The sequence below is a fragment of the Danio rerio genome, chromosome 10 (genome assembly GCF_052040795.2).
Source record: "Danio rerio strain M-AB ecotype USA chromosome 10, GRCz13ab, whole genome shotgun sequence".
Classification (NCBI taxonomy): domain Eukaryota; kingdom Metazoa; phylum Chordata; class Actinopteri; order Cypriniformes; family Danionidae; genus Danio; species Danio rerio.
The window spans coordinates 46409057-46429742 of NC_141030.1; the positions used below are offsets into that span (position 1 = coordinate 46409057).

The following is a 20686-nucleotide window of genomic DNA, read 5'->3' on the forward strand; positions in this document are numbered from 1 at the left end:
TAAATATTTCTAATTCTGATACATATTGTAATTATATATACACACACACACAGCATAATTTTATTTTTGCAATAAAACCACCCAACTTAAATGCAACAAAAAGTCAACATTTCTGTGTTTATTATCCTTTATTTAATCTATATTTAAAGAGCCAGTGCGTGTTACCTTTCAAACAGAATCAATCACGTCATTCTCACAATCTGAACATGATTCAGCTGGTACAATTTGCATCCTAAATGTCAACGTCTATTTTCCATCAGAGACATCAGTGTGCAGTGCATTTACCAGCTTTTGCATTTGGCGCCATCTACTGGTCAATTTTGCATTTACAGGCACTTTAACACCCCGACGTCTGCTTCTTCTCAATGATAACAGAACTCGGGCCATCTTTGCGTTTTAATAACACACAGCGAGCATGTGTTTGTGCTGATTCAGAGTGCGTGTGAAGCTGAAAAAAATGAGCTCTTTGAGTCTTGGCGAATCCTATACTACAGTGCATTGGTTTGCCGTCCTCGAATGTGTGTTTGTTTCATTCGTTGCTGCTGTCCTCGTCTTCAGTCGCTCCGTCTGCTTGTCCCTCGGGCTCCGGGTAGTTCAGGATGTGTCTGTTAGCCTGGATGAGATACTGCTGCTGCTTAAAATACACCTTCAGCACTCCTTTCATCACCACAAATGCGATGCCACCCTAAAAGAAGAGGAGGAGATGCTTAGACTGGCACTTGTGGAGTTTCCATTTGGATTTAAATGTGCTGCAGGTACGTTTTTTGACTCTTCCAAAGCATAAAAATAACATTATATTTGCAGATATTTAACCCGTTGTTAAATATATTGTTTAAATATTATTATGGTATGTTGTGGGCTGTTTTTCCCCATTGACTTCCATTATAAACACATTATTTGATTGTATTTAAATAAATTAAAAATGCAATGTAAAATACAGCACAATTGTAGTTATTTATTTACATTGTGCTTGTAAATTTAGTGTTACTGGCAACAAACATCGACAGTAAGTTACTGTAAATTTACAAGTGCACTGTAAATAAATAAATAAATAATGCAATGTAAAATACAGCACAATTGTACTTATTTATTTACATTGTGCTTGTAAATTTAGTGTTTTTTGGCAACCAAAATCGACAGTGTTACTGTAATATTTCAAGTGCACTGTATATAAATAAATAAAAAATGCAATGTAAAATACAGCACAATTGTACTTATTTATTTACATTGTGCTTGTAAATTTAGTGTTACTGGCAACAAACATCGACAGTAAGTTACTGTAAATTTACAAGTGCACTGTATATAAATAAATAAATAATGCAATGTAAAATACAGCACAATTGTAGTTATTTATTTACATTGTGCTTGTAAATTTAGTGTTACTGGCAACCAAAATCAACAGTAAGTTACTGTAAATTTACAAGTTCACTGTATATAAATAAATAAATTATGCAATGTAAAATACAGCACAATTGTAGTTATTTATTTACATTGTGCTTGTAAATTTAGTGTTAATGGCAACCAAAATCAACAGTGTTACTGTAAATTTTCAAGTGCACTGTAATTAAATAAATAAAAAACGTAATGTAACATACAGCACAAGTGTAGTTATTTATTTACATTGTGCTTGTAAATTTAGTGTTAATGGCAACCAAAATCGACAGTAAGTTACTGTAAATTTGACAGTAATTTTTACAGTGCGTCTTTATGCCATTTTACTATTTCAATTTCATCATAATAATTTAATAATTAAATTAATTTTAATTAACATGATACCATATAATCATGCATTCTTGATTGTTGCTGGTTTGTCCTTTTACTAGGAGCATGTCTATGGTGCTGATTTGGATTAGTCTATTAACTTAAGTTGCATGTTTTTGGATGGTGGGAGGAAACCGGGGAACCCGGGGGAAACCCACGCGAGCACGGGGAGAATGTGTAAACTCAGAAATGTCGACTGGCTTGGTAAGGACTAGAACCAGTGACGTTCTTGCTGTGAGGCAACAGTGCTAACCACTGGGCCACCCATCTAGGAAAAGAGAAGGAGTGGGGGGGAAGGGGGGATTCTTAAAAATGAATATGGTTGTATTATGGAAATTAGGGTATTTATAGTGGCTTAGGAATCGCCTGATTGGTCAATCATTAATTAGATAATGCAGGACCGGCTGCAAGCAATCATAAGCACGTGATCCTCTTGAAATTAGTTTATAAATAAATTTCACTTATCTGAAAAACAGTGCTAAAGTCATTTGCATTTAAAGTGGCACCAAAACAGCACAATCAGGATCAAAGTTTTAAAAAGGCATATTCAGAGTTATAAAACATTATGTGTGTGCTATTATGTGCTATAATTATCTTAGAACAGGGCTCGAAATTGCGGCCATTTTGGTCGCATATGCGGCCGAAATTTGATTTATGCGACCTCAAAATATATTTGGGAGCATTTGTGCGAGTGCTTAAAATTGTTGTGTGCGACCAGTTTTTACTGCAAAATGTTCAGCAAATGCACGGATTCGGGAGACATTCATGCAGAATGCATCTCTAAGCTATTGGTCTGCGCCTGAAACGCAGCGCTCGGGAATGGTTTAAAACAGTTGTCATGTAAACGTGCTGCAGTAAACAAAGCCAAGTCCGTAATGCTTGCCCCGCCTTCGCGCTCTTCTTATTGGCCCACCACTGCTCTAGCACTGAACGCGAATGATTGGTTAATATCAGCTGTCAATCACTCAGTGCTTTCTGGCTTGGGATGACAGAGAGAGCTACTACCGCGAAAAACTGTAAAGCGCTGAAGATGAGGATGAAGATAACACTGACAGATTTTATTTTAGAAACCATGGCATCTAAAGTTACAAATAATGACACATCTTACTAGTGATCACGTGCTGAATGTTAACCCACCATCTACACTTTTCCAAGAGTGGATAAAAGACTTCCATTGGCTTCAAGTCCGCTATTAAAAGTCTGTGGGATGGAGTTTTCAGGTAACTGTTTGCCACATCTAGCACGAGAGCTTCTGTTTAATCCTTCAAATAATCGCCAGATGCTGTCCGCCGTGCAAGGGGCAGATATATGTAAAATGTAACACCACATACACCATCGCAAACGGGCTTACACTGAGTAACTAATATCGCTACTCATGAAGATCGGTATGGCTATTAACATGACGTAACGTTATGCATATAATAAGGTACAGTATATGTCAAAAGCATCAGTGCAATATCAGACAGCACCCGTGAGAACAGCACAGTTATACCGTTAACAGATTCATTCAAGCAGTGTGTGCAGGGCCGGTGAGTAACGATGCTCATAATTGGTGGGTGCGACTAGATTTTGGCTGATGCGCCTACATTTTTAAAGTTAGCAGCACCGGTGCTACCAAGCAAAAAGGTTAAGTTCGAGCCCTGAAGAATGATTTGCCGGATTGTCAATGTTCCTTCATCTATTGGGTATTGGAGATCACAATTTCAAGATGTTAATTGGAACGAGACTTGTAAGTTTTCCAGACGTTTTTGTATAACGAATAAAATTAGAGAGGAGTCATTTAAAATTGTTCATCGTATTTACCCGTATTTTTTGAGCTGAAACTTCACACACACTCTTGGCATATCAGAGACTTAGGGCGTACTCACACTATGTACAGTTGCCTTGAACCAGGCCAAAGCACGCTTGTCCTCCCTCCCGTCTCCCCCGACGACCCGCACTCACATTACATTCGGGCCTGGGCACGCTTACATCATCGATGATTCGCTGGTCAGAAGTGCTCTCACTCAGCACAATGGAGATTTCTTTAGTTATATCGTTTAAGTCGTCTGATATGCAGTGACACGCAGTCAAATATTTTTGCTGAACAGATCCGCCACTTTTGACGCTCATAAATAATCATAAAGCCCTCGTGCTGCAGGAATTAGGAGGTCTGCTGAAGGTGCATCTGTCATGCAGTCAGGGGTTTGCCTCTTTAATAAACTATGACAGTTTGTGTTCATTGAACAGTAAAAATGATTAATAAATCCATATGAAACCATAGTCCCATAAAAGTCAAGTCTCGCTTTCAGTTTCAGGCTCTTCCAACTGGGCCAGGCCAGCCAACTAAACCATGCCTGAGCCCGATTCAGAGCATTCGCACTTCTCAAACGATCTGGAAAATGGGCCTGTGCACGGTTCGGATAGCAAAGTGTGATTACGCCCTTACAGTATGTTACACTTTTATAAAGAGGCATAATAGGTCCCCTTTAGGTAAAGGTTAAAAGTAAAAAAAAAAGTTTTAGGCTGCGTCCGAAACCGCCTACTACTCAGTAGGTACTGCATTTGAATTTAAACGTACTACTCGGCTGTTAGAAAAGTGCGTTCTATACAGTATGAATCTGAAAAGTATGAATGAAATTCAGACGTACTACATCCGCCATTTTGTCATGGTCACGTGACCTACCTGCGTTAGTTGCATCGCCTCACTTTCATTCATGAATTCTCTCACGGGGCATTATGGGATAGCGCAGCGTGCATGGGATGCGCACTTCAGAATCTCACCGGAAGTAGTAAATCATCCGGGAACTTCTCGCCTACTGATTTTCGAATTCTAAGAATTCGGACATACTACTCGGCTCGCATACTGATTTTAGCGTACTATATAGTATGGAAGTATGCGGTTTCGGACGCAGCCTTAGTTACTATACGCCCAAAATCTTTTTGCATAATTCTTTATAACAAAATTTTGCACAGAAATAGAAAAAAATGTCTGCAGATTCTTTCTGGCTCTGCTTATAACTATAGTGGACATATCAAAAAGATGCAGCATCCTGTTGAGCTTTACAAGCATATTTTTTTGATGCTTTCAAATTTGTTTGGGAAAGTTAGCTTTGTGCATTTTTAAGCCTGTCACGAAAGTCCAGGTTGTGCAGCATTCTCACCAGGATTGTGCGCTGCAGGTTCGACGTGACTCTGCGAAACAGCAAACGGCCCACCAGGTTGGCGATGGAGGGGAAGATGAGGGCACCGCACAGGGTACGAGACACAGAGAGATGATCTCCTCCATAACTGCCTTCTACTGGGACACGGGGAAGAGCGCGACCCATACCTGTGTGTGGAATTACAAATGTATCAAATCTAGGTGCAAACTTAATAATAATAATAATAATAATAATAATAATAATAGTAATAATAATAATAATATAGCTGAAAAGGTGTATCCTATAGCCCGTTTCACACATACACACCTTTCCGAAAAAATTACCGTAAATTTTCCGGAAAGGTGTGTATGTGTGAACAGGGCCTTTTTGAAAATACCGGTAAATTCGTTCTGGCTATTTTCCGAAAAGAGAAGTTGTAACATTCCCGGTAATTTGCCGGAATGCTAAGCTGTGTAAACGCAGAAGGAAGATTACTGGAAAGAGTGTGTGCACGTCTAGAACGTGCTGACGTGAGACGTATACTTTAGCCAATCAGAACAGTCAGACGCATTTGCGTCCGCGCGGTTTATGAGAATAAAAGCCTTTGAATATTTTTCCAGACATTTATATGTTCATCTTAATGCCAACCGTGTAATTAATTATCGATAAGATGCTTATGATAAGCATCTTGCCTGTGAAACCGTCCGTGAGCGCCAGCACACACACATATCATGTACATCTCGACATGCGAAAATGTTCCTCCATATGTTTTCATCGAAGTTTTTCACAATACTGATCCATCCACTGAGTTTGTGATGTAGTCAAATGTTTACAAACACACGCGCTGCCGTTTAGAGCTCATTTCAGGTTAATGATGTCAGAATTTACCAGTATTTTGGAATGGATGTGTGAATGCTCCTTTCTGGAAAAATTCTGTTGCGTCCTCGACTGTGTGAACAGCACTTTTTTGAATTTACCGATAAATTCGTTCTGGAAATTTTCCATATATTTACCGGTATCACTGTGTGAAAGGGGCTTTTGTGTTTGACATGATGACATAAAAAAATGATCAGTTTATGACCATCAGGCTGATAGCTGTTAATACTGTAACTAATAGTAAAATTCATACAGTAAAAGTCACAACAATCTAATCAAAATGACTTGTTTTAGTGCTTCAATAAGTCAGCTTAAAAACTAATAACAGAAGCAAATTTGTTGAAATACTAAAATGATAAAATACAGTAGAAGTAAATGAGTTAGTAGTTCATCAAGTGTTGTTATTGCTACAAAAACTATTACAAAATAACAGAGATGCAGATTTTTTTTAGTTCTTTTCTTCCACGTACCCGGCACCAGGCCGCTGAAGATCTGCAGTTTGGCGGAGTGTCTTTGCCAGAGCCGCACCACATAATCCTCCCAGCGGATCATTTTTCCCAGCACCAGCATGACAGGGATGGTGGGTAAACCCATGAGCAGAAACAGAGGATCCGCTCGCTCCATCACATCCAGACCCTTCTTATGCCCCACCACCTTAAAACACAAGAAAACACATCTCTTCAAAACAGAGCCTTCCTTCTAGATCAGGGGTCTCAAACTCGCGGCCCATTTGCGGCCCTCAGTGCAATATTTTGTGGCCCGCGCCGACCGCTGTACACTGACAGAATCAGCGGAGCTGGGAGAGAGAGCGCTCCCCGCTCCGCTGATTCTATCCGTACACAGCGGTCACTGGCATTCCCCGCCCACCGTGTAAACAAAGGGGCGGGGATGCCAGTGACGTCACCACGCACCCCGCCCCTTTGTTAGACGCTGTGACGGGCGGGAAGTGTTAGGAGGGAACTCGCGCCGGCCAGAACCAAGGTAAGCTGTTCCCGCCCCTGCCTGCCACTTAGCTACCTATCTGCAGCCTGCCACCTACCTAGCTACAGCCTGCATCTTATATATATTATAGGTAGATACAGACTGGTACAGACTGATGTGACTGGAGTGGGGTGGGGGTGTTTTATTTATACATATATACGCCTTTTTTTAGGTGAGGGAATGGAAGTTTTGAGTGAGTCTAGACAGGTCTAGACTTAATGATGATCATCTTCAAGCCATACTGAGGGTCTCAACTGCTTCCGCTCTAAAGCCAAATGTGGTTCAGATTTGTGAGAAGAAGCGCTGTCAAGTCTCTGGCAGCAAGTAGGCAAAAGATGCCATGTTCAGAAGAACTGTTCATAATCTTCACTCAATGTTCTGTTAATGTTCAGGACACTTCATGTTCAGAAGAAATAATTAAAACTGTTAATAATGACATTTGAGGACTTTTTTTTGTGAAATCCCTTATGCGGCCCAGCCTCACCCAGACTTTGGCTCCCAGTTAAATTGAGTTTGAGACCCCTGTTCTAGACCATTCATTCCTCCGCTAGTCACCACTATTCGGAAATCTGCAGAACTACAGATTGTATTAAACATATAGTATGTTTAACATATAGTATGTTAGCACGGTAATTAAGACAATAGACTGTTGACAGAGTAACGTTAACGTTCAGTTATAAAGGTTAAAACGATGCTTGTGTAGTTGTGTCGAATTGTATGCACTTATAGCAGTTTTATGGTACGTTTAAATTACTGTCATTTGCAGACAGCAAGATACATGCTAAGCTAGTTAACCTTAGCATAGCTTCCCATCACTCATAGATATAAACATCTATGCCAGTCACTTATTAACTTTTAGGCACCCAAATAGATGAGTGAGGCTGCTGCTGAGTCATTCTTGGTCCTCCATCAGCCAAAAAAAACTTGCTCTAGTTTTTTGTGGAAGAATTTTACAGTCAGTGGTGCAGCAGATAAAACAGTGATACTGTATGTAATGTGTGCAAAAGTATATCTTAAGTATATATATATATATATATATATATATATATATATATATATATATATATATATATATATAAAACGGAACCCCGGAAGGGACGTAGTGGAGGAGAAAAAAATTGGCTGGGTGAAAAAAATAATAATGGTGAAAGAAAAAAACGGGTGGGAGGAAAATATATATTTCTAAGTTTTTGCGTTCCCTCGCAAAGTTTTGCGTTATCTCGCAAAGATGTTTTGCGTTCTCTCGCAAAGATGTTTCTCCACAAACACTTCCTGTTCACTGCACTCACGTAAACCCTCCCGTTTTTGCCGAAATTCTCCCGTATTTTACCATTCTACCCCTCTTTCTTTTCATTACTGTACGTCGATCGTCGACTTTCATATGCTACCTCTGAACCAGTGAATGCATGTATAAGCGTTGACTGACAGACGCGCTCCATACAATAAACTGATCCCAGATCAGCGTCTGTACACGCCATTTACAGAGGAGCGGGTGTATGTTTAAACAGACAAATACACTAATAATATGAAACATCTCCGTCCTGCATGTTTTATTTTAAACAGCTAATTTTCTCTTAAATGAGCACAAACAGTTTCTAAAGTAATGGACTGCTTTCATTATAGATCTGTGCATTCTTACAGAGACACCTCTGTTATCAAACTAAACAAAACATGAGATTCATTTGCTGCTCACTTGTTTAATAACAGAAGTGTCCCTATAAATGGCACGTACAGACGCTGATCTGGGATCAGTTTATTGTATGGAGCGCGTCTGTCAGTCAGCGCTTATACATGCATTCACTGGTTCAGAGGTTGCAAAGTGAAAGGCGACGATCAGCGCACAGTAATGTAAAGAAAGTGGGGTAGAATGGTAAAATATATGAGAATTTCGGCAAAAACGGGAGGGTTTACGTGAGTGAAGTGAACAGGATGTTTTCTGGAGAAACAGTTTTGCGAGATAACGCAAAACATCTTTGCGAGGGAACGCAAAACATCTTTGCGAGATAACGCAAAACTTTGTGAGGGAACGTAAAACATCTTTGCGAGGGAACGCAAAACTTTGTGAGGGAACGCAAAACATCTTTGCGAGGGAACGCAAACCATCTTTGCGAGAGAACGCAAAACATCTTTGCGAGAGAACGCAAAACATCTTTGCGAGGGAACGCAAAACTTTGTGAGGGAACGCAAAACATCTTTGCGAGATAACGCAAAACTTTGCGAGGGAACGCAAAACATCTTTGCGAGATAACGCAAAACTTTGCGAGGGAACGCAAAACTTTGTGAGGGAACGCAAAACATCTTTGCGAGGGAACGCAAAACTTTGCAAGAGAACGCAAAAACTTATAAATATATATTTTCCTCCCACCCATTTTTTTCTTTCACCCATTTTTTTTTTCACCCAGCCAATTTTTTTCTCCTCCACTACGTCCTTTCCGGGGTTCCGTAATACGTATATATATATATATATATATATATATATATATATATATATATATATATATATATATATATATATATATATATATAAATATCGCAATATATAATCGCAGGGAAAAAAATATCGCAATGTCAATTTTTTCCAATATCGTGCAGCCCTAGTATGCACTCATGACTGGTACTTTTTGGTAGTTTAATAATTTGGATTAATTTGACTTTTGGTTAAACCCGTTAAATGATAACTGGGAGACAGGTCGAATTTCTGGCTAGTAAAAAACATTATTATTATTCCATTTGGGATGACACTAAACTCATACACATAAGTACACAGTGTACAAATGCATCATTTAGGATGCAACTAATGAATTTGGCTTAATGCCTCCCTCTTGTGCCTCTTTAAGGAACTGCAACAATAATGAGCATCTGAAACCAATGGATTTATAGATTTTTAAAACTTTGAGTGTAAACATTAAATCCCAACAGGTCTACTTCTGTTTTTTACGAACACACCTGCATAACCGTGACGGCCCCGTAAGTCACAGCGGACCAGTAGACGGTGCCCACGACCACTCCAGCCGCAGCAAATGGACTCGCTCTGGACAGAGCCCGGTCCACCTGCTGGAGGAAGTACACCACAGGACCTGAAAGAGACACACAAGCACATATTAACACTTCCCTTGAACGAGTGAAAAAAAACAGCCAAGCAGACAGTCGGCGTGTGTTAGTCACTGATAAACCCACACACAATCTGTGCACAGCTAGCACATTTTACCAGCTAATGTGTGAAGAAATAAATATTTGATACATAAATGGGGAAGTTTAGCAAAACAAGTGCAAAAGCTGTGCAATATAGAATAATAGTGTAGAAACATCTATGCATATCTAGATTTATTTAGTATTATAGCAGATATTCATATGTACAATGAGCTTTAATACTGTTCTTAGTGTATATATTTTCATTTTATGTTATTAATTTAGTTATACGCTGTTGTCTTTTTCTGTATTTCTATTATTTCTAATTATTGTCATTTACATTTTCAAACATTTTTATTATCTTACTTTAAGTTATTTTATATCAGGTTTTAATTTTAGTAATTGTAGTACTTTAACACTTATTTTCAGTTATATACTTTTCATTCATTCATTTTCTTGTCGGCTTAAGCCTGGTTTATACTTCTGCGTCAAGTGACCGGCGCAACTCACGGCGCAGGCAACGCGCGCAGCTGTGCATTCATACTTCTGCGCACTGTTTCTGTTGGTGTGCATTAACACTTCCAAAACGCTAGTTGTCAGTGAGGTGTAAATGTTCCTCTGTGTCGAGTTTCTTTGCTTCTGTTTTGCTATTCTGAATACTTCCTGGTTGTACAAGTGACTCAAACTCGCTTATTTTGAGGCAGGAACCGGCGGACGTGCAACAACTTTAACTATGAGGTAAACACAAAACAAAACTTTCCATCCGGAGCTCCTTCACGGGACTCCACACTTGTAAACAATCGCTCGCGCGGCTCTCGGTCCCGCCCAGACTCATCGGCGCTAGCAAGCCGACCAATCACAGAGCTTGTGCTACGCGTTGTTGCGACGTGTAGTTACAATTTTTGAGAGGTGCACGTCAGCGACGGCCACGGCAAAGGGCTATGCGTCAGCGCCGTAGCCTACGCCGGTGTTTGACGCAGAAGTATAAATCAGCCTTTAGTCCCTTTATTAATCCAGGTTCGCCAAAGCGGAATGAACCGTCAACTTATCCAGCAAGATTTTATGCAGCGGATGCCCTTCCAGCCGCAACCCATCTCTGGGAAACATCCACACACACATTCACACACACACTCATACACTACGGACAATTTAGCCTACCCAATTCACCTGTACCGCATGTCTTTAGACTGTGGGGGAAACCGGAGCACCCGGAGGAAACCCACGCGAAGGCAGGGAGAACATGCAAACTCCACACAGAAACGCCAACTGAGCCAAGGTTCGAACCAGCGACCTTCTTGCTCTGAGGCGACAGCACTACCTACTGCACCACTGCCTCGCCACATATACTTTTCAGTAATATCAATTTAATATAGAGAAGATACAAGATGTGTAGCACCGGAAACTACGGATACTGGAAGCCTGTGCTGGCATTTCTCCTGCGGTGTTGCTATCAGTGTGTGAAGAGTGGGAGAAAAGGGTTGCATTGACAATCCAACACAATGGGCAGCACGTTAAACACATTTTATAAGTGGTCAGAAACTTGTAAATAAATCATGAAGGAATAAAGTTACGTTAAAACCAAGCGCACCATTGTTTTCCTTGTGAAATTTCCAATAAGTCTGATGTGTCACATGACCCTCTCACTATTGAAAAAACAAAAACGGTTCTTAATTCCAAGAACGCAGAGGATGGACTTGCGTTCTTGTAGAGACCGGTCTTGCCAGGTGTCCTCGGAAGAACGAACTCAGGAGACCGCGAGGGCAGAGAACGCATCCTGTGTGAAATGAGATACTAGGTGCGTTCGACATTAAGCTCAGCTGCAGCCGGTGATCAACGAGAATAGCCGAGCGAAGGCGGGGGCGGAGTTGAAAACGGAGCCGTCAAGACGGACAGCTGGACACTTCGGGACTCGCTGCAGTCATGATGACCGATCACATGGCGTCATCATATATATATGTATATTTTGTTATTTTTATTTATAACAACAAAACATTTACAAATAAAACAGAATACAGTCTACAAACTGTAGTTCCTTTATAAACAATAAGGGAGAATTATGAATAAAATATTACAAATGCATGAGAGAAATAAGAGGAAATAAGAGGTTAATATAAACATAAAAACGAACAGGTCTATTAAATACAAAGCAATAAGCATAAATTCTAGGAGTTAAACATCAATCTTTAGGCTAATACTTCTTGTTTGAATATGCTAAAAAAAGGGTTTACATATATGTACAATTATAGATATAAAAATTTCCAATGTAAAAAGCCAAACAAGGTGTTTTGATTAGGTCTTAATAAATGAGATTATTTTGGATAATGAATGAATTTTCAAAAAAGCATTTTAATCCAAAAAGATTGTGTTGAAAAGAACAAAAGGTAAAATAAGTGAGCTATGTAGAAGTTTCCCAGAAAGAGCAGGTAAGCCTTTAAACTGCTAGACAGGAAATAAAATATATATTTATATTATAATAATAAAACCATTTTATAATTATTTAATAAAATAGTTCTTTAACTTAATTTGTTAAGAGAGCTTTAGTGTGGCAGGATCAATGATGATGAATAGTTTATTTCAATTCTGTAAGATTTTTTTGAGTTCATATTTAGGTTATTCACTAAAATATACACTAAAATGTATCATTTAAATCGTTCATGGAGATGAATGCAGTAAATAGTCTGTATAAAAAGTTAAAAATAAACCTGTGCAAACAAGCTAACCTTTATAACCAGATTATTAAGCAAAAGATGATACTGCAGTCAAATATTTGTAGTCTTTTAATAAGTAAGATGTGTACAGGATAGAGAGGGTGTGAAAAGTGAATTTTGTTTTGAAACTTTTGAATCGGAATTTGTCCAATTATAAACCCGAAATACACGTGTTTGTTGTCATGTGGTGAACTCGGCCAATCGTGTAATATCGGTGTCGTCATCAGAGCTCCTGCAGTCGCTCTTCAGAAGCTGCACGGTCTGAGTCTGCCGTCTGATCTCGGAGCGCTGTCGCGGTACTTTGATGCCACATGTGACAGTCACGTGGCGTCGGCGCAGCATCAATCCGGACAAGATTTCTAACCAGCATGCACCGCTTTAAGACAGATTTCGACCGATCTGCGCAGCGCTGCATGAAGTCGAACACACAGGGCTCAACAATAAGGACTGCCCGATGGCCCGGGGCTAGCGTGTGAGATGCTCGGGACAGTAGACAGGATCGTTACTGGGCCACTAATGCCCATTCACTAAAGTTTAATTTGCCTGTGACTATTTGTCAATTGCAAGCAAATACAGTCAGAATAGAGAAACCGTTTGTGTTTTTAAGCCTTCAAATGCTACCTTCTCGGTTCCTCTTATCTGATTGGATGTTGTGAGCATGTTATTTTTTTCCATAACAATCAGTACAGCTAAGAGACAGCAACATGGCGGCAACATCAAGTAATGATGCTAAAGGAAAACATTTGTTTAGCGTCTTGGAAGCAGACATTTACGAGGGTACACCACGACTAAAAAAATGTGGTGATGTTTTGTACAGTTTGCCGTTAGTTTGGCAGGTCAGTCATCTTTTGGTTTTGCAAAAAAATACCTGCACATTTTGCTACTTTTGTTTGCAAAACACTTTATTAACAATTTTTAAATATTTAAATTCTAGATTTACAAACATTTTAACATTTTTTTTAATTTGTGGCTTAGAAATGGCTATTAACTTTTTTTTGGTGGGGCCAGTGACAATATTGGCAGGGCAAGTAAAAATCTGAACCACTGGTCCGATCGGGCCAGTAGAAAAAAAATCCTTAGGGTTGAACCCTGACACACCTACTGTGTTCTTCTTGATGGTCACATGACCTTCACGCGTTTTAAATGGTAAATTATTTAAACATTACAGCATTCACACAACAACTTATTGTTTTTCCCCTTTTTTAAAATATATACTCTGCATAAAAACATTATCAATATACTCGGCACAATATAAATCAAACAGATTTTAATACGAATTTCAGCAAACAAACACCCTTAATGTGTTTATATTCCTCTATTAAGATGTTCATAGTGATGTTTACTTTTCACCGTTTCATTTAGGGAAACTCCTGAGGTAAACAAGTTATATCTCTGAACTTTAATAATAAATCTATATAGAATGCTTCGCTTCCCACATTCAGTCGCAATGACTTCTGGGACCTCCAGAGCGAGTTCGGTGCTCAAGTCTACATCGGTTTGTCCTCGATATCAAGATCACATCCGGGAAGTTTCACGCGTCCTCCGTACTTGCAGTCTTGAGTATTGGAACTGAACTTAGGCAGCTGATGATGACGTTGCATGAGAACACGAGGACGCAAGACACCATTGACCACAATATCCTCATAAATCGCTTAAAGTCTACAGGTGTCTAGGAACAGGCTCTACAATGGTTTAAGTCATACTTAACTGACCGTTACCAGTTTGTGAATATTAATGGACAGCCTTCACAAGTCAGCCCAGTAAAGTATGGGGTGCCTCAAGGATCAGTTTTAGGCCCTTTGCTGTTTACAATTTACATGCTACCACTGGGAGACATTATTAGAAGACATGGGATCAGCTTTCACTGCTATGCAGATGATACTCAATTATATATTTCAACTAAACCTGACGAGACGTCTCAACTGTCTAAACTAACTGAGTGTATCAAAGACATTAAAGACTGGATGACCAACAATTTTCTTCTCTTAAACTCTGACAAAACAGAATTATTACTTATTGGGCCTAAATCTTGTACATAGCAGATCTCGCAACTCAATCTACAATTAGAGGGATACAAAGTTAGCGTTAGCTCTACTATAAATGATCTATACGGTTATTCAGCATTCATTTTTTTCCGTTTTATTGTTTTATAATATTGTAAATTAAATAGTATATATTTTAATTACTTTAATTTGCATTAATAAAAATAATTTGCACCAGACAAAACTGACCCATTTTGGGGAAAACGATGCGGTATTCGGTGCCACATTGTGGGCAGCTGACGGCTCCTCCGCTGTTTCCCTTCTGCTTCTCATCCAGCCATCGCTGTAAACACGACTGATGGATCCACTTTGTGCAGCCCTTACAGCGGCAGGGACTGACCCATTCAGCAGCGCGGTCCTCTTTCTCTGTGGCAAAACACACCCAGCAGTGCCTGTACACACACAACAAAGGATAAAAATCACGAGGAGGCCTTCATGACACTGGACAAATCTGCAGTATTGCTGTGGAGTATTGCAATGACCACATTTCTTATGATCTAACATTTCATTCATTCATTTTCCTTCAGCTTAGTCCCTTATTCATCAGAGGCTGCCACAGCAGAATGAACCCCCAACTATTCCGGTATATGTTTTACACAGCGGATGCCCTTCCAGCTGCAACCCAGTACTGGGAAACACTTATACACACTCACACTCATACACTACGGCCAATTTTGTTTATGCAATTCCCCTATAGTGCATGTGTTTGGACTTTGGGGGAAACCGGAGCACCCCAAGGAAACCCACGCTAACACGGGGAGAACATGCAAACTCCATACAGAAATGCCAAATGACCCAGCCGAGGCTCAACCCGGCAACCTTCTTGCTGTGAGGTGACAGTATTATTAATACCTTAATGCCTTGTTTATTTTAATAATATTATAATATTATTAAATTATTATTAAAATTTTTGAAATTATTATTAATAATATTAAAACAAACAAGAAAAAAATCTTCCTATTTTTGCGATAATTTTGCGGTGTATTCTGCAGCCCTAATGAGCATTCCCAGCTAACGCAGAAACTCACTTCTCTGGAGGTTCGTCAACACAGGCCATGATGAGTCAGGTTAAATCCAGCATGAGTGAGCCACAGCAGCCTCAGAGATCACACCTGGACACACACACACACACACACACATCAGTACACTGTATCATGTTTATTCAGTAAAAACAACATTCAGTTTAATTAAATAGCCGAAATAAAGATCATAATGAGACTGAGAAAGAGTAAAGATTCTATTGTGACTGTGGAATATGAGAATATATAATCATGAGTACAAAATATAAAGTCTATAATTTCATATTCTGCTCTATCATTTTCCCTAATGGGGCTTATTTACTCTTTCTATGCTACCCCTCGTCACACCTGTCTTCCCCTGAAATGTGTGAAGTCTGTGTATGATCGGAGAGGTCCTATTTCACTGCATGTAAAAGTGTATGTGACAAATAAAAGCTTTCATGATCATCATCATCATCATCATCATCATAATTTATTTTGTAGTGTCTCAAATATATTGTTTAATGCAATACTTTTTCATAATTTATATGTGCACCATATTATATGGCTTTACAGTGATTCAGACAGAAACAAATACAACAACAACAACATCATAAGAAAGGTGCAATCTTGAAAGTACAATGCTTACATTTTGCATTTTAATTTTGCATTTTTTTATTTTATTTAATGGTCTTTAATCATTCGTTTTTGAATAGTGTTTTATATTCAATTCATATTTATAGAATTTCCCCTGAAGTTCTAAATAAATCAGAAATATGATCACAAATGCAGAGTAAATTTCTGAGAATACACTTTAAACTGTAAAAAAAGTTGATGTAAATGTAAAAGGTTTATTTTCTATTGGGTCAATACACAGTTAAAGTCAGAATTATTAGCCCCCTTTGAATTTCTCCTTCTTTTTTAAATATTTCCTAAATGATGATTAACGGAGTAAGGAAAATTTTCACAGTATGTCTGATAATATTTTTTCTTCTGAAGAAAGTCTTATTTGTTTTATTTTGCCAAGAATAAAAGCAGTTATTAATTTTTTAAACACCATTTTAAGGTCAAAATTATTAGCTTCTTTAATCTATATATTTATTCGATAGTCTACAGAAAATGTAGACTATCATTATACAATAACTTGCCTAGTTACCCTAACCTGCCTAGCTAACCTAATTACCCTAGTTAAGCCTTTAAATGTCACTTTAAGTGTCTTGAAGAGTATCTAGTCAAATATTATGTGCTGTCATCATGGCAAAGACAAAATAAATCAGTTATTAGAATTGAGTTATTAAAACTATTATGATTATAAATGTGTTGAAGAATATCTGCTATATGAATATAAACTATTAATTAATAAAATTGACATAAATGGTACTATTATATTGTGATATATATCTTGCTCTCAGGATGTGAGATTTTTGTCATATTAGGGTGGTTTTCAACCATTAAAACAACAAAAGTGTACGATGGCTTTAACTTTAGTTTTTTTCATGTAGAGTAAAACGTGTGCTGCTTAATTTTAGTTTTTCCCTGAGCAAACAACAGTGACTATACACTACCTGACAAAAGTCTTGTCAGATGTAAGAGCAACAAATAATAACCTAACTTCTAGGTGATCATTTGTAAAAGTGTCATAAGGTGGATTTTTCTGATAAATCATCTGTTGAGCTGCATCTCAATCATTACAAATACTGCAGAAGACCTACTGGAACCCGCATGGAGCCAATATTCTCACAGAAATCAGTCGAGTTTGGTGAAGGAGAAATCATGGTTTGGGGTTATATGTAGTATGGGGCTGTGCGAGAGATCTGCAACATCAACAGCCTGAGGTATCAAGACATCTGTGTTGCTCATTACATTACAAACCACAGGAGAGGGACAATTCTCCAGCAGGATAGCGCTCCTTCTCATACTTCAGCCTCCACATCAAAGCTCCTGAAAGCAAAGAAGGTCAAGGTGCTCCAGGATTGGCCAGCCCAGTCACCAGACATGAACATTATTGAGCATGTCTGGGGTAAGATGGAGGAGGAGGCATTAAAGATGAACACAAAGAGTCTTGATGAGCTCTGGGAGTCCTGCAGGAACGCTTTCTTTGCCGTTCCAGATGACTTTATTAATCAGTGATTTGAGTCATGTCAGAGATGTATGGATGCAGTCCTCCAAGCTCATGATGGAGTCAGACACAATATTCATTCGGTCTCCACTGCAGCAGGACTTTATATTCTATACAAGACTTATGTTATAGCAAAGTGAGACCTTACTGTCCTAATCAAATCATTCAAAATCAAGGCATGATCATATTTTATTGTGATCAAATAAGTGTAATCTAGATGCCTTTGCCTTTCATATAAGCCACTTCTAATACCAAATGATCAACTAGAAGTCAAGTTATTATTTGTTGTTCATAAAACTTGGATAGGCGACAAGACTTTTGTCAGGTAGTGAACAGTATGTACTATATAAATGGCCACTAAAATAGTAAAAAATCTTCTCAGACATATTTTGATCAAGAATCATTTGACAATTACAGTTTTGCCCCAAAATGCTAATTTTAAAACTTTATATTATAAAACAATCTATCAGAAAGTTTTATTTTTATTGTAATTTAAAATACACTAAAATTTGGTGAGGTCACTTATGCTTTGACATATTTCAACAAGCAGTTTTATATTTCATTTATATATTCATTTGTGTTATATATAGTGCCATTTATTCATTATGTCATTTATTATGTTATGCTAAATGACCACATCATTTCATCACATTTTCACTTTTGTTTTCAAACTATGAAGTAGACACGTCGATTTAGCATGCTTTCTAAATATAAAATCACTTTTGTAACTCAATTTTATCAACATATTTTGAGTAAGAATGTTTTATTTGAAAGATAGCACACAGTACTATACATGACAGTATACTTGTTTCATTTATATTAATGACATCTGCCTTTATCTGAAATCCACGCCGTAAATGTATTTGTGATTATATCGTTACTATACGTGTTTTAAATTGTCAATCAAGCCCTCTAATCACATTTGAATGAGACTTCGGTTACAATTCTGAAGGAAGACATTTCATCATAATTTTCTTTAGTAGCGACTCACTGTTATTTTAGTTTTAACAGATATAAACATACCACAACTTGTCATTCGCGCAACACTATTAGCCCGGTTCATGTGTGGATCATTACCTGAAGATGTTACGTGTATCTAATCGCTTCTGCTGGGCGTTTATGTCAGATATCTGGCTGATTTGACAGTTTCAATTTCTTCGAGGACAGAACAACAACCTTATGAAGGACAACTTCCGGATGGGCAACTTCCGCGTGTCAAAATAAATGTCCCCCAACAAAATCCGGTAGTTGCTAAAGAGGATACAACTGCGGCTTGGAGAATTATTTATATAATTAAATAAATTACTAATTAATGGGGTATATGCACAAAGACTTTTAATTTTTACCCAGCCTCCTCGACGACTTCCGGTGAACTGTTTTTCCATTACAAAATCGCCATGTATAAGATCTGTTTTCTTTAAAAATAAGTGATCTTTATATTTGATATAAAGTGGGCCTCAGACCAGACAAGAAGCACTGCATTAAATTCCATTTCCCCCCACCATGTCTTTAAAATATGAACATTTATTTTACCTCAGTATTTTGAAAGGAGTTTCTGCGCTAGCCTACTGCTATTGACGCTGCTAGCGGTTACACGGTCTATCATCTCATTTTATGATTGAACAACTAAATAAATGCTTAGGTTTATTTAACTGATTGTATTTTAATTACATTACGATGTCAACGGTGTAAAAAGAACCTCATAAGACTGAAAACAAAGTTTTACCGAAAATAAAGTTTACTGCTGGCAGAAAAACACTAGCGGTGCATATAGCTCATTATATTCCTAGCCCAACCCTAAACCCAACCATCAAATAATGTAAAAACAGTAATTATACAGAGAATTAATCATATTGTTTATTAAAGGATTCATTAAATTTTATTTTATTTTATTTACAATTTATTTAATTTATATTTAATATTGTTCAAAAGTCCAAATTATAATGAAAAAAAATTCAGATAAACTGACCATTATTCCCAGTGATGGGCTGCAGCTGGAAGGGCATCCGCTGCGTAAAACATGTGCTGGTTAAGTTGGCCGTTCATTCTGCTGTGGAGACCCCAAATGAATAAAGGGACTAAGCCGAAAAGAAAATGAATAAATAAATGAGGAATATCACATGAATAGCAGTGCGATATGACTGTATCCGGTTGTTAAGTCGTGACATATGGAATACTGTTTCCTGGTCCAAGCCACTAATCATTTAAATTGAGAAAATGTTTGTTTATGGTCACTTTTTAGTCATATCACACTTTAAAGTGAATTTTACATAGAATAATTTCGTACACAACAGTCTCTGGACTTGCTGCATCACAAACACCAAAGTTTTACCAATTTATAAAAAATTAATCACTTTCTGGCCATCGGATATTAGGCATATTGTGATTTTTGAAAGTATTACATCACTTTGTAAATGTTTATACCCTTTGAGTCTCCCTGTACAGTTTGACAGAGCGATTGCACCAAGAAAGCAACTTGGCGTGATGTCACACTTAACAAGGGGATATCGGCACTGGTGGGAGACGTGCGGCCTTAGTGTCCCACCAGCGCTCATAAATAACCATGATGCATTGCAACGAGTGTGATATTTTATTTATACAACAGTTTGACTGCATAATCGTGTATATAGAAAAGAAGATCAAACATAGAGAGTCTCAAAACCCTTTTGTAAGAGGAACTACTTTCCTCTGCCATTCATTTACATCTGCAGCTGACGTAAGAACAGCAGAAGCTGTTACTTAGAGCTAATATTTGAATGATTCTCTAGCGTAATTTCTAAAGTCTCTAAAGTCTTCTTCTTTGGCTCTCGGCGAAGGCGGGCTGTCTCGTCTTATTCTATCTCTGATGCTCTTTGTGCCCTGCTATTATAAATTATACATTTTACATCTATATAAATAAACTGCATAGTTGCAATCTAAACGACTACATTCTCGCCTAATAAGCCTCAAA

At 38.1% G+C, this 20686-nt stretch overlaps 1 protein-coding gene across 1 annotated transcript; it reads right to left on the reverse strand.

Annotated features, from left to right (window-relative positions):
- Positions 1-109: 109 nt before the first annotated feature.
- On the reverse strand, positions 110-18881 carry marchf5l (membrane-associated ring finger (C3HC4) 5, like). Its single transcript, NM_199739.3, is given in 7 exon segments — positions 110-685; positions 4905-5071; positions 6230-6413; positions 9687-9817; positions 14809-15011; positions 15648-15731; positions 18814-18881. Coding segments are annotated over 6 exon segments (870 nt in total). The 5' UTR covers positions 15677-15731; positions 18814-18881; the 3' UTR covers positions 110-529.
- Positions 18882-20686: the final 1805 nt, after the last annotated feature.